General features: G+C 32.9%; 1 protein-coding gene across 1 annotated transcript; it reads left to right on the top strand.

Moving 5' to 3' along the window:
- The first annotated feature begins 509 nt into the window (after window positions 1-509).
- LOC124437235 (protein mono-ADP-ribosyltransferase PARP14-like) lies at window positions 510-4,474 on the top strand. Its single transcript, XM_046987228.1, has 9 exons — window positions 510-617; window positions 857-961; window positions 1,114-1,245; window positions 1,668-2,093; window positions 2,271-2,492; window positions 2,591-2,822; window positions 2,987-3,349; window positions 3,524-3,820; window positions 4,077-4,474. The coding sequence occupies exons 4-9, from the start codon at window positions 1,713-1,715 to the stop codon at window positions 4,367-4,369; spliced, it is 1,788 nt and encodes a 595-aa protein (XP_046843184.1). The 5' UTR covers window positions 510-617; window positions 857-961; window positions 1,114-1,245; window positions 1,668-1,712; the 3' UTR covers window positions 4,370-4,474.
- The last annotated feature ends 11,300 nt before the right edge of the window (window positions 4,475-15,774 follow it).

Raw genomic sequence — 15,774 nt, forward strand, 5'->3', positions numbered from 1 at the left:
AGTGAAACAGAGAAATTCGATGTCAAATTCCGCGTTCTCCTTGCATACTGAAATATATCACGGCTGTTGACCAACCTGTAATTATGCTGTTAAAAAAACTATACAAAAAACAATGAAAAATGTTTCACTACTGTGCCCAATTTAAGCTGTCAAAAATGAAACACACGATAATCATTATTACTATGTCAGACACCTTGACATTTAAATACAATTGTTATCAATTTACTAAGGCTATTCAAATAATAAAGTCTTTGTTGAAACACAAACTGAGAATGTTTGATAGTGATAGCAATGACTCACAAATACACCTAGAGAATATCTGTGAGTCAAAAAAAGGACATGAACCAAGTTGGGTTAGACTACATGAAGTCGATGTTCACAGTCTCTTTAAGTTTCCTTTCGTTCTTGCTCTTATTTAGAAATACCAAACATCTTACATTTGGACTTTGGCAGGAATGATAAATAGGACTGGGTTGGGGGTAATATTTATGTATATGCATGATGTACCTGCTGTTATAAGTTGCGTTAAGTTGTTTAAAAGAGCTTCTTATATTCGTTAACGTTTATGAGAGGCATCAATTTGAGATATTAACTGCAATCAATCTGAATTGAAAAAGGTAAGATTAGTTTAATTATTCGCTGGCAGTTGTTGTTGTAGAAAGTGTTGTCAAAAAAGAAAACTGTACGAAAATTTTATCGCCTTTTGGCGGCTTGAAGCGTAATAATTAAGAACGTCATCGTGTTGCTTTTGAAATTTTAGAATGCTTTTCTCTTAAATGTAGAAGGCCTTCATCAAAATTTATGAAGTATTCACGAATACATACTAATTATTGCCGTATTTGCAACCCCTTCATAGCACAACTTTGTTGAAAATAGACTGGACAGCTCTCTTTAAGGCATACATTTTGGAATAGGAATGTGGCGTTTGTTTACCAAACGGCATCGTCGAGGAGAATCTAATGTAAGATATCGATGTTTATTATTACTTTACAATAGGTTATAGCTCTGTGAAATTGTAAATATTGTTGATAGCCCATAACCAAAACACTTGTTACTTACAACTGGATATTTTATTTGAAAACTGAGTTTTTATCTACTTTGTGAAATATATAGTCATCAATTTCCTCGTCACAAACGTCAACTAGCAAAAGGGAAAATGCAAAAAGAAATCAAAAACAAAATGCAAAATACCGTGATTAATCAACATTCTCAAGATACCAAGATTCCTCACTGAACGAAAAAGTAGTAAGTCAAAGTTTTACTAAAAGAAAACTTACATTATGTCATTAAACCACAAAAATAAAATGTCAAATCTAAACTGACGAAATAAATTTTATGAGGTAGATAGTTTCAAAAGTTTCATATAAGAAAACTTAAGCTTTGTATATTTTTCGTATTAAGTAAAAACCTAATTCAAAAATCGTGACGCAACTTTGTATGAATAAGCCATCTATGCTGCATTTTTTACCATATCTTTCATCAGGGTATAACAACGTGTTTTACAAATTCTTCATTCAGGAATGACGTAATAGCATAGAAAAATAGTCGTATCCTAAACTTATTACGTCTTTCGATGGGCATGACAACTTTCACAAAAGACTATTAGCCCATCAGAAGTAATTAATTATTTTAAAACAAAATTCAAAATTATTTTTCGTATTCAAAAGATAAAACATCTCTCTGTCGACGAGGAGCCTGAGATCGCTCGTTTCATGAAAGAAAGACTAAAGAATGAATTTGAGGCAATTAAAGCTGGACTTAAAGAGGAGAATGTTGAAATTACAATATGTGAAAGATCACTGAAATATTCTGGTACAGAGAAAGGAATCAAAGAGGCAAAAACACGCATAATAGAGTTAAAAAAAGAAATAAGAACGAAAATAATACCATACACATTACCTGGAGCTTTGAAGTTATTTTCAAGTGACATTGGACAAAAATACTTAAATCTTGTTCTCAAAGAAAATACGAAAGTCATGGCAATAGTGATAGACAAACATGAAGAAAATGTCGAACCATTTAATGTATGCAATTTTACAACTAAAGAAGGTCTAGAGGTTTCATGGAAATATGGTGATCTCGCCAAAGAAAAGGTGAGTATTATACATTCTTGTATCGATTTTCACCATGTTCTTGTCGGCAAACAAAGCATAAAGGGAGGGTGGCAAGTTTTGCTCTTTTTTATAATATTTTTTTTGTATCATATTTAAGAAAAAAACATAGATTTTGTTGATAAGTAAATGAAAACACCATTCTTATTTTAATTAAAGGCTGATGTTTTGGTCAACTCAGCGCTCCCAAATCTTGGTCATAAAACTATGGTAGGACAAGCATTTAATGAGATTGGCGGAAATTCATATGTCGAAGAATGTGGTAGCCATACTCACATTTCCTATGGGGATATAGCAACAACAAATGCAGGAAATCTTTCTTGTCAATTTGTCATTCATGCCGTTTGTTGTGATTGGACACCAGGAGGTAACGCTGAAGAAGTAAGGATTGAATCACATAATAATTGTTTAAGAAGCCAAGTCACATTCATTTCCTTATGCTACAAAATTTCTAAAAAATTATCGTTTATTAATTCAAGCTGTTCCGAAATCTTCTGAAAAAAATTCTTGAGGAATGCAACCAACGTTCCGCCAAATCGGTGGCGTTGCCAATGATGGGAACGGGTCAACACAACTTTCCTGTATACGCTGTCTTGCTTATGATGAGAGAGGAATTCATACGATTTAGTTCCACGTCTCCACAAACTTCACTGAAGGAAATCAGATTGATAAGATACGATTCGGATGGAACACAAAGACAGACTACAAATAGTGAGTTTTTATTGAGAATATAATGACTATGAAACATTAAATGAAGAAAATGGATTTGTTAGAAGAAGATTAAAGTAACAAAAAAATATAGTTACGACAGTGTTAAAAAGGAACCTTGTCTGAACTATATTTAATCTGCGTTTTGAACCAACTTTTCCCTTTAGATAGCAGCTCCTCTAATTTGAAGCCGAGTCATGTTCCCTTTGCATTTGGTTGTGGTAAAGAGATCATAACGCTTCAGATTATTGGACGTTCTGATTACGAAATTTCTTCAGCATTGCAAAATCTCGAAAAGTTCGTCAATGAAAATATCACCACAATAAAAATAAGTTATGAAAAACTCTATGATCTAGTTCTAAAACTTTTGGCAGATAAATTGTGGATAGTCCCGAATAACGTTAGAATGGAGTTTGAGGATGAGAAAACGATTTCTTTTACTGGCTCGAGCAATGAAGTGAGGAAAGAAAGCAGTTTACTCAAAAATCATCTTAGTGAGCTAACCAACGACGAAATTTTGTCAATTAAAGGTAGAGTTTTGATCATTTTATTTTCAATCTTCTCTACACTTTGAAGGAACAGAAAATACATTTGAGCGTTTTATTACCTGGAAACTCGTATGAATTTTCGAGGTTTTGTTGTTATCTTTGTAAGTTAGAAACTATTTGAGTGGCAAATACTTTATACTTCTTATAATTTCTCAGTTCCACCAAGTTGGTCACCCCAACCTTCCGATCAAATTGTCAATGTTGTCGGACTGACACAATCTTCGTCTGAATATATCGAGATTGAAGATTACTTTGTGGCTCGAGGAGGAAGATCTGATCAAATTTACGAGATTCAAAGAATACAGAACCCTGGGCTTTATTCTCGGTACCAGACCTTTAAAAAATCCATGCGTGGAGATGTGAATGAAATGCGTCTTTTTCATGGCACTAATTCAGCGAATGTTGAAGCAATAAACTCGAATAACTTTAGCCGAAGCTATACAGGAATCAATGGTAAGATTTCATGATAGCTTCAGTTTCACCTTGAGAATATTTTGAAAAGTTTCTTTGGTAATAAATTCTTTTCATAATAATTTGAAAGAGAAGCATAAAAAATATTAAACACAACTGAAAGTGCTTTGGCTGCTTTTCTGAGAAAATTTTTGAGGTTTTTTGAAGACCTGCTAAGACCAAACTAAAGAATGCACAAATAAATATTTTCCCCACTATACAGGAAGATTTTTCCCAAACGTGTGTATTCAATTTACAGGAGTAATGTATGGCAACGGAGTATACTTTGCAGGAGTTGCATCGTACTCACTGGAGTACTCTCTTCGTCAATGTTCTGCCGGATCCCAACCAAAGATGTTCGTTGCCAAGGTTCTAGTTGGAGAGTACACATCTGGCATGCAGGGACTAAAGGCACCACCATCGAGAAATGATTCCAGTAATCCAGGTCTGCTTTATGATTCTGTTGTGGATGACGTGAACAATCCAACAATTTTTGTAATTTTCCAAGATAGTCAGTGTTATCCTGAGTATCTTATAACATTAAATAAGTAATAGAGTAATTCAGGGGCGTAGCCAGAGATAGAAATGGGTGACATGTTGTCCCAATTATTCAAAAAGACTAATTTTTTCATTTTCTGAATTCAAAGTTTGAAGAAAAAGGACAGGGTGTGTGCACTGATTTCAATTTCAGAACGCTTCAATAAGTTACTGAGTATTTCCATTATAGTTAAATGATATCATAGGATGAATAACTTAAACATTTCGTTTACATTTGCATAAAAAGTGACACTGCAGATAAGATTGAGTTGAATTCCATTGTTGACATATTTAGATTAGCCAACTATAAAAAGTTTCCCCAGCTTTTAACTTAATTTGTCAACGCGTGTCTTTCATATTATCTTAAAACTTTCCTGAAATCAAGGGAAGTTGCATTTTAGAGATCTCTTAAGTTCACAATTTTTATAAGGGTATGCCAAGCCCCACCTATCTCGAATAGCCTGGCGATGCCTCTGGAACAATCTCAAGAGCTTTTTCATTTAAAAAGAAAACAATCAGTCTTCAACATTTTGTACTTATTTATTATTGATCAATTGTACTCTGCACTACAGGCATTTTTTACTTTTTACTGTAATTTGCTCTTCAAGTTTGATTAAAGCCACAGAAACTATAAATCTAAGTTTGCTTAGTTACATTTCATTTTTTTATTAACATGTTGTAGAGATAGCTATTGAAATAAAAGTTGCTCCTCGAAGAATTTTCTCTTCAAAGTCAATTACATTCACTTGTAAAAAATTTGATGACCATTAGTCTTCTGTCATGATCATGACTAAAAATTTCTATTCTTTCTGTTTTAAATCTAAATTTAATGTAAGATTTTAAATGACCGACCAAGACAATTAAATATAAATATCGTAATATAAACAGACTCAATCACGTGCATATCAGTAAAACCAGAGATGCTGCACCATCCCCCCCTTTCCTCATCAAGTTAGTCAAGTAACACCACCATTGGTGGTGTTTGGCGTTCAAAAGATTGGTTGTGGTATTTCCAAAGTCATCAGGTTTCAGATAAACATTATTTATTTGAAGAAAATGTACGACATAACGGACTACTGGCTGCAGTGATCAATTTCCAAACAAATTTTCTTCTAAGCGTTTCCTTTGACATAAAATTATATGCTTGTATTCGTAAATATATGCAATTGTTTCATCGATTTGAATTGACCAATCTAACTCATAACAGCTTTATTTAGGATAACAATTAAAATGAAAATTAGAAAGAGTGATCAGTGTATTTGAAAGTAAGCATGCATGATTCATCTGCTTTCAAGTCTTCTTTCAGTCACTTTCCTTTTTATTAATACAAAACTATGTAATTGTCCCATGCATATTTATTAAGCTTGTGATCATGAAAATACTTTGTAATGCTTGACCGTCTTAGCTATTTACGAAAGCATTACAAACAGCAGTTTGATTTAAAGCTTTTGTTAGAAATCTAAGACAACTGTTGATCACAACATGAAATAATAATGCTGTTTAAGCGGCCTACAGTTTTTTCTTGTTATCGAATTGATCTAACAAATAAAATGGAACTGTATACATCTTTCACTAAGTTTTTATTTTCTCGCATTTTACATCATATTGTTCATGTAGTTATTGTTGTTGAAATTGGGCCCTTTGTGAGTTTGTGAACTTCTTTGAAAGACTAAGATGAGGATAATGTGACAATGATGACCATTAAAATTTGCAAAGTTCATCAAAAGTCGTCTTGGTAGCTTTTACTTGAGCTGTTGTCACATAAAAAATTTGAGCTCTATATAGTAGAAAATTTTTGAAGAACAAAAAAACAATGCTGCTGCTTTACTATATATAAATTTCCATTTAGGTGTGAGGTGTGGAAGACAGCATCGAGGATTGAGATATCATGCCAAGATACTAATTTATGATTGGCTAATAACCATTTTATGGGTTCTTGCTAATTTTGAGGATTACTCAACATTTCATTCATCACTCACATTTCCATTGGCATTTTGCTGAAATTTGCCTTTTCTTCTGTGTTAACTTAGATTCATCGTGATCGAACAGTTCTGATTGATTCGGTGAAAGTTCACCATCCTGGGTTTTAATCGTTGTATTCAATGTCAGATTACTTAATGAAGTCTCGACAACAATTTTTCGAAATTATTCTCTATTTTTAAACCTTCATTTTTTACTCACCTTGATCGTCAAAAATAATTCAAGAGCTTTGATTGACAACTTCCCATTCCAAATTAATGGCTGTAGTTGTTAGACGGTGGAAACTTCGCTACTCAAGATTGCTCGTCAGCATGATAATTATTGCTTTTTGCAGATTATAACGCCCCTCATCCGTCTTAATAGCTACGATGATTATTCTACAAGCATTTCGGTGAGTTTGGTAAAAAATGGGAGGAACAAACAAAGACATTTTTATGATTTCTGTAGTATTTTAGCTATGTAATGCAGATCTTCTAAAAGTCAAACACTGACTGTGTGGAGTAGTCGGATCGTATTGGTCAACAGTCTTTAGTGTTATACCATTGTAATCATATTCTTTTCTTTTGTTAAAATTATTATTTATTTATCAGGGTTGGTGATTTTGATTATGAGTATTCTAATTTGGAGGAGGGACCAATGAATCATTTACAAGCTTGTCATATTAAAAGCAACCAAGTCAAGTTTATTATTAACCAAATTTTTGGCGGTTAGATATTTACTGACGAGACAGCGTCTACCAACCTTCCTCAAATTACTTATAACGATGGGTACAGAAAATTAGAAGGAATATAGATTCACTTCTCACCAAATGTCAACCCCCTATTTACATTCAATACTTTAAAAAATACAAATTTTTGTTCAGTGTCATTATGATCTCAACAGAAGATTTAATGAGATCAGCCATAATCACATTGCTGATTTCAGGAGAAAATATCAACGAGAAATGTTTACGTAGAGTGCATAACATGAACTTGTGGTTATTAAAGAAGTGTAAAAAAGTATCTTGCTGGTGAAAGAAATATACTGACTAAAACTGATCATTAGTAAAATAAGAATTGCAGAACTGATTTACTTCGTAATGAAACACAATTTAAAATTATTTTAATGTTTGTTTAATGTTATAAGATAATCAGGAAAGCACTGGTTATCTTGAAAAATGAAGAAAATTGTTGGATTGCTTGTGTTATCCACGAACAGAATCATAGAGTAAACCTGGATTAATCGGATCATTTCTCGATGGTGGTGCCTTTAAACCTTTCTTTCCCCAAGTGTACTTCCCAACAAGAACTTTGGCGATGTACATCTTTGGTTGTGATCCATAACACTGATGAAGAGAGTACACTGAGAGAATACGATGTATCTTTTGCAAAACATACTCCGTTTCCATATTTTACAGCTATAAACAGAACACATATTTGTAATAAAATATCCCGATGAAAATCTATTTCTGTTGTCTTAAAACGTCATATACTACAGTGAAAAATTTTATGAAGTGTCATAAAAAGATAGCTTTAAGATCGTTTTGCGTTTAAGAAATATTTAACTTTTACCATTTACTCCTGCAAAGCCTCGGCTGAAGTTATTTGAGTTTATTAAATGAACGCTGTCTAGATTAGTGCTGTGAAAGAGACGCTTTTCATTCACATCACCAAGCATGGAACTTTTAAAAGCCAGGTACCGAGAATACAACTGAGGGTTCTGTATGATCTGAATCTCATAAATTTTATCAGATCTTCCTCCTCGAGCCACAAAGTAATCTTCAATCTCGATGTATTCAGAGGATGATTGTGTCAGTCCGACAAGATTACATCTTGATCGGAAGGTTGGGGAAACCAACATAATGGAACTGAGAAATTTAATAGAAATATTCTCATGTCATCAACGATAGTTTCAAACACATTTCTAAGCAGTCAATCAAATGAGTCTTCTCAATAAATAACATATGTATTGTTTCTGAAAGCAAGGGGAGACATTTTGCATTCTTCTCCTTCCATTGAAATTTATTTTCAAAAAAATACCACTTCTGCTCAAAGCACAAAATAATCAAATAAAATGAAATAATCATCAGAATTAAAAAATAGCTATTGAGATCAAGTTTTCTCAAAAAAATTTTCGAAGATGATCTGTTTTAGGATATCACATTTAATCACCTATCAATAATAAAAAGTACAAACCAGAATTTAAGCCGATAATCTTCCGTAACAATTTCTTACTTTCGCCCCTTTTAGTATTGGAAGCTGTTATTTGTGAGAAATCCACTTTAAATTCAAGCAATTGTCTTCCTGGGTCTGGTAAATCCATTGTTTGTATACCATTCACATGAGAAATCTCGAGTACTTTGCTTAACTATTCACTACAATAGATAAAGTTATTATGTACATCATAGTAATTCCATTGAACATTTTCTGACAAGTATTTCAGTTGTTGAAGTCTTTTCTCTTCTTCAGTAAACTCGTTAATGAGCTCTTTGAGAACTATGCTTGTTTGATAAACTTTGTTGTGCAAACCTATTAAAGAAATCGTCTGTTCATCCTCACATTTCATTCTTAAGCGAGCATCAGTTGCAATCTGTTTTATTTCATCCTTATTTTTTAGGATGACATTGTAAAGATTTTCACTACGTAATTTCTTCTTTATAATAGTTTGATTGATAAACTTGTCAATTTTTTGTAAAGCAGAGAAGATTTCTCCATCGGAAAGGCCAAAAATTTGAAGTGTTATGGATTCTTCGCCACAGCCAAGCAAAAAAAGAACAGAGCGTCCGTTTTTTTTGGCTGAAATAGCGTCTATATATTGAGAAAATTATAACTGATCTAAAAAATATTGATTACAATGTGAGTATTTTAATAAACTTTAAACTCTAAGTTCAACATACCCGTCAAGTTCTTTTGTCTTTTCTCAACCGGATCATGTATCCCCAATTTGATTTCTTCAGTGAACTTTAATGAAATATAGAACTAAATCTTTCGAATTCTTCTTTCTTTATTCGTAAAACAATAATTTTGGGAAAATTTTGTTTCCCAGTTTTAAGTAACGGCATTGCTACAGATTTAGCATCTAGACGGTTGCATTTCATAAGAATTTTCCACCAAAGTCCACCTAACAACTGAAAAGATAAAAACAAAGTGAAGTTTTTCCTCATCAAAAATTAAAATTTTGGATTTTCAATAGGTGTAAGCCATTTTGACAGTTTTTAATGTTTCTGTGAAAAACCACGATAGTTGGAAATATTACAATCAAAAACAACGATTGGATAAATATATTTTAACGGTCAATCCTTACTTCTATAGACTTTCCTTCAGTCGTCCAATCACAACAAACGGCATGAATGACGTAGATGCATGAAAGATTTCCTCCTTTTTATCGTAGCTATATTCCATTGGTTAACATGAGGATGTTGACGACACTCAGCGATATATGAAGATCCAGCAACATTACTTAATGCTTGTCCAAGCATTGTTTGCTGACTCAGATCTGAGACAGCTGAGTTGACCAAAATATCAGCCTGTGAGAAAAGTATTCAATAGTCGTAAGTGTGCAAAGTATTCAATAGACGTAAGTGTGCAAAGTATTCAATAGTCGTAAGTGTGCAAAGTATTCAATAGTCGTAAGTGTGCAAAGTATTCAATAGACGTAAGTGTGCAAAGTATTCAATAGTCGTAAGTGAGAAAAGTATTCAATAGTCGTAAAGAATGTCTCAGAGATGATTCAAAAGGTTTATGGTTTTTAATCTTTGTAGTTCACACCAGGGGTGGATTTTTTTGGGGAGTGCAGGGTGTGTGTACACTCCCCCCAAAATATTTATTAGCACCCTGCCAAGAAAACTTTTCAAGTGGTCTTGCGCAGTGTAAAATATTAATATAACATTAGTAAAGATAGAACTCTCATTTCAAAGGCTATTACATCTTTTATGCTACTACCATTTGCAATGGACCAAACACGTCCTTCGGGTATTTTTACTAATATGATATTACATTGCTCAGCAGATGACTTCTTTTACGACTATCAAGTAGATCATTACCATTATTTAAAGGATTGATCTTCTTTCGGAGAGATTGATTCCGAGGTGGGGGAATAGGTGAACAAAAATCTGTAAAACAGTGAAGTTGTGTATGTGCTTTATTTTGCTGAACTGGCTTTCTAGTATATAACCGTTGTGTTTTTCTTGTCACAAGTTTCAGGAATTTTTTGTTCTTTTACCTGCAGAATGAGGTGGAGGAGATGGAGGAGTTTGAGGAAACGTTTGAATTTCATCAGATGTGCCAATCTAGAAGAAGTCAAATGATATCTCAATTTAAAAAAGTTATGACTTGTCAGCAGCCAATACTTTTCATCCTGCTATAAACACTATCCACGAAATCACTGCAATATTCACGACGTTACACATTGTGAAATAAACAACATTGAGAACTTAAACTAAAATAATTTGTGTTTTTACAAGAAAATGCATGCATATCAACTTACATAGTTTGCATAAAATGTGAAACAGGTAAATAATGTAAAGGGAGATTCAGAGAGTGATGGCAGATCCAGAAAAGTTTTGATGAATAGAATAAAAAAGTCATCGAACAGAGCATAGAAGCATTAGTTTATTTATAAAATAAGGTAAATATGTTTATCAGCAATTGTCAGAAAGCTTATTCCGGGAATGTTGAAATTAATGTTTACTGTTAAAGCTGAAACGTATTGCTTGCATACTTACTTTACGTCTATTGCGCCTCAAGAAAATCCTAACATCATCGTCACTATTCAAACGGAACAGGCTTCTTGCTCTCTGCACTGAAGATGGCAAAGTCGTTTTCTAATTTTGGTCATGAAAAATATCGGAGAGGAAATTCAAATGCTTGCAAATTTAAGTATCTCTCGTCTTCTCTAAACTTTGCGAAACCTAATTTAACTTAGGGCATCAAGTTTGTAAGTTTTCCCCTGATATATAAGCCACTGAGGGGAAAGTGCAGTAGTGAGATCCTCGCTCTCCACTTCTGACAGCATTTCATGCGATAATATTTACATGGTACGCCATACGCGTCTGGAATACATTTGAAAACAGGTTAATGCAAAACATTGGACTCAGAAACGGAAGGCTGTTTTCAAAAACGTTTTGATGAATTGGGGAAAAACGTATTCGTTAAACAAAATGTGAGAAGCATGAAGTCGTTTAAATAAAATAAGGGAAATATGTTTACTAGTAATCCTCACAGAGCTTATTTTCATGAAATAAATTTTTACTGCTTAAAGAAAAACTTACACTTGCACTCTCTCTTGCACTCTCACTTTACGTGGATTATTTCTTCAAGAAAGTCCTGACATTATCATCGGTAGAGCTCACTGCTTGCCTTTTGAACTGGAGGCTGCACTTTAGTCTTTTTTCTTCGTGATGAAAAACGAGGTAAAAAAGATATGTTGGCAACAAATAAAGAGAAAAGCATTAATGCTCCATGTCATTTAAATGGGCCGATTCATTTCTTAAATTTGTGAGTGACGGAAAGTCTTCTTTAATAAAGATTTCCCCTCCCTCTTTTATTGTAATTAAATGTACTTATTTTTTTAAAAGAGGAAGCAAGGAAAAAAAATAACCTCAGACAATATTTGTAATGGGATCTTGATTATAAGTTATGAGGAATCTTGAAGGAGAAATGGAAACAATTTTTTAGCATTCGTGCCATTATCCATTTGATATGGAAGAGAGCGATAGGAATTATTGTTTTGTCGTGGTAACTCTTATAATTTTTAACGGGTAAACTCGAGAAAGTCAGAAACGTTGATCAAAGTCATATAAAATACACAAATTCGACATGCCTTAAGAACATTAAATAAATTTTTTGTTTTGTTTGCATACAAATACAGTTAAATGAACACATTCAATGATGGAGGTTAAAACAATATATGTTATATGTTGTAAACATTCATTTCTGGAAAATGATTGTCTGGAAAAGTTTTGACAACAATTTTCATTGAAAGTAAATTTTTACAACAAACTTAACATCGTAGCGTGCCGTTTTGGGCAAACTTGCATTCAGTTTTAATGAAATAATGAAACATTAATTGTCGTTCATCGATTGCCTTTTAAACAACGAAAGGTTCTGTATGACAACAAAGACGGAGGGAATTCACCAAAGTGAAACTTAAATACAAAAGTTTGATAAATAGACTTAGCTTTTCCAGGTGCCACGCTTGACATTAGAGATATCTTCTTATAAACATATTAAGTTATTGACAAAAGGCCTACATTTACTACAACTACATAAATGAAAGAATCTAAAATGATATAAAGTGTAAGATTTGTCATAGACGCATCAGACCGTTAAATGGTGATTAAATTTTGTAATATGTTTTGGTATTTTCAGACAGCAGGCTGGAATTTTCAAATTCGATTTGATAACATGACAAAAATAATATACAGTTTAACTAACCTGGATGAATTGAATTTTTCCGTAATGAACTTTGAACTTAAAATGAACTTTCGCTTCAAATCCACTTCTCGTCAAACCCACTTTCACTTTGTCATGGTTTTAAGAAAATGATGTTTCAATAATATAAAAGACCTTTCTTCAGTTCAATTAATATTCATGCCGACAACAATGCAGTTTTGTAGAATTGAAAAGAAAAGTGAAACAGTGAAGTTCGACGTCATATTCCGTGTTCTTTTTGTGTACTGATACAGCTACTTCACAGCTGTTGACCATTCTTTCCAACGTGTGATTACGCTGTTAAAAAAAAAACGAGACAAAACAATTAAAAAAGTTTGACAATTGTGCCCAATTTAAGTTTTCAAAAGTGAAACTCAAGACATCATTATTACTATAACAATTAAGACACCTTGACATTTAAATATTGTTGCTATCAATTTACTGAGGATACTCAAATAAAAAAGTCTTTGTTTAAAACTCGGAAATAATGTAACTAGAATCTTTAATATTATTATTTAGCTTATACATTCATCAACTGCTTGACAAAGAAGCATTCATCTGCCTCAATTTCAAAATTTTTTGATAGTTTAACTTTTCTTTATTCCAACAATTTTGTTGTGCTTCAAACGTGATATGGTAATCAGCAATTCATTTAATTTACGCCGATAAATGTATCTTCTTTCAAATAATGTTTTATACAAAGTGAACCAATTAAAGCGTAAAAATACCTTTATATCGTCGAATAATACGCAGCCTCTGGTTAAATTTACTTTAGATAAGTTGAACATGCTCCGACCATATTAAGTTGGATAACAATTCTTAGATATTTCGAAGTTTTCACAAGGTAAATATTCTTGTAATAAATATCACATTTTATATTTGATTCTTGAAGGCGGAGAACGAATCTATCGGGTAGGTCAAAAAACATTACAAGCGACTCATCGTACATCAATAACACAATTAAGGTAAATGGTTTGAACCCGGGAGTATCGTTACATGTTTATAAATGTAGATCGTCCAGGTTGGTATAATTCTGAGAAGGCTGTTTTTGTTGTTGTTGACTGACGTTTCGACAACCTTAGCGGAAGTCATCTTCAGAGTCAACGTCAGGTGAATCACAAAGTTTTGATTATTTTGAGGATAATGCCGAATAGACAGGAAAAAAGACTTCTGCTTTCATATTTTCTAAAATTTTCTAAAAACAAACACGATATCTTATTGGCCTTTTGCTTAAAATGCCAACGCTTTAATTGTTCAATAGTTGGATGTCGTAATGTTCACAGAATGGATTTGTAAAGCAAGGCTCATTTGTGGTCACTCAGAGATTAGATCTGAAGGCTTACAGAGAACATGTGTTCAAATGTAAAGTTTTGTTGCTAAATCATAATTTTGCTTTGCATTCTTGCAAACTAAATCAGAAAATAACTCGTTTTATGTTAGTTACTTTAAAGTTTCGTTTTTTAGTATTTGAAGATTTAGACATGTCATGTAGAATGAGAAGAAATTGGTGATGACAATGAAAGATTTGCAAGTTCAAAACAGTAAAGTTAACAATTATATGGAATGAACATTTTTCTTCCTCTTCATCGTAGGAACTGCTCTTAAAACAAGCGAAAGATCCAACTAAAGAACTGTATTTTAAAACATTCGTATCTCTCTAAATATTTTTGACTTCTAGGTATTATTTATATGTTTATAACTATACTACTTTAAGATTGACAGAGAAATCTTCACTAGAAAAATTGTGGTACCCTTAAAAGTTATACTGAGTTCAATGTGAACTAAGATTTTCTACAATCAACTGAAATTATTTCTTCCTCTATATTTCTTTCCCTTTTAGTAATTTTTATAAGTTGCAGTTTTGGACGAGTTCATTAACGCAAGAAATAACAAACTGTTTAGAAGATGTTTCATCAAAGGTGACGTCACTAGTTATAAACCATGTCATTCTCCAATTTATTGTTATATGTAATGCCTCGTCCGTCAATATAGGCGAACCTTGGCTTAGATCGTGCACATAAATATCTTTCAACTTGTAGGTGAAAATTTGAGAACTTTCCACATAGAAGGAGGCAAAACTTTACATTTGATAACTTGCTCATCCCCAAAATAATCCTTGTGACGATTCTTACTGACCCACCAATGAAATGAACCTACCATCACAATGTTAATACACTGCGCGCTTGACCAGTAAGAATCTTCTTACACGACCTAATAATCAATTACATTGTAATTGATTACACGATTACATTAAACAATTTAAACATTTTCAAATGTCGTTCATGTCGTCTTCAATGAGAAAAATACGTTTTTGTTCACGTTTGAAAGGAGTCTGAGTTTCGCACTAAATTGGTTTTACAGTGTGCAAGTTGGTGCAAATACGTCATGACCGCCAAGTTGGACGATTTTGACAAAGACTTTCCTCATGTACTATGCAAATGTTATCCATCACAACGAATATTTTATTGTTCTTTCGCTCCCAGGGGAGTGGTTGCACACCATCTATAATATGGCTAAATCAAAAGAAGTACAGTTTTCAAGATATCTCTTATGCCATGAACTTATGTGTTGGGTTATGTCTAAATAATTAACAACAAAAACTATAAAAGTACCACTGAATTCAGATTTATGAATTAACAGAAGAGCAGCAATTGCAATGGCTGAAAAAGTGAGAAATAGAAACACACAAGAAGAAAGGGAAAAATTGAATGGCGCTTTAACATTACTTTGAAACGATAATTTTGGAGATGAAGCAGTCGTGATCAAGCTGAAATATTTACCGATATTTACGAGAAACCGCTTGTAGAACGACTATTATGTCAAGTTTGGAAGTGATTCTCAACGAAACTCTACTTTACACTGCAAGCTATCAATGCAGAGCTACAACGACGTCCACCAATGAAGCTATTTGTCACTGGATATACCGCACCATATTCAAGCATATAAAAGGCATGCTGTTTATGTTGAAGTTATCACATCGACCAGTTACTGTAAAACACCATCATGACTGTACAAAGTATTCTCAAAGAA

This window comes from Xenia sp. Carnegie-2017, unplaced genomic scaffold (genome assembly GCF_021976095.1).
Source record: "Xenia sp. Carnegie-2017 unplaced genomic scaffold, XeniaSp_v1 HiC_scaffold_16, whole genome shotgun sequence".
NCBI lineage: Eukaryota > Metazoa > Cnidaria > Anthozoa > Malacalcyonacea > Xeniidae > Xenia > Xenia sp. Carnegie-2017.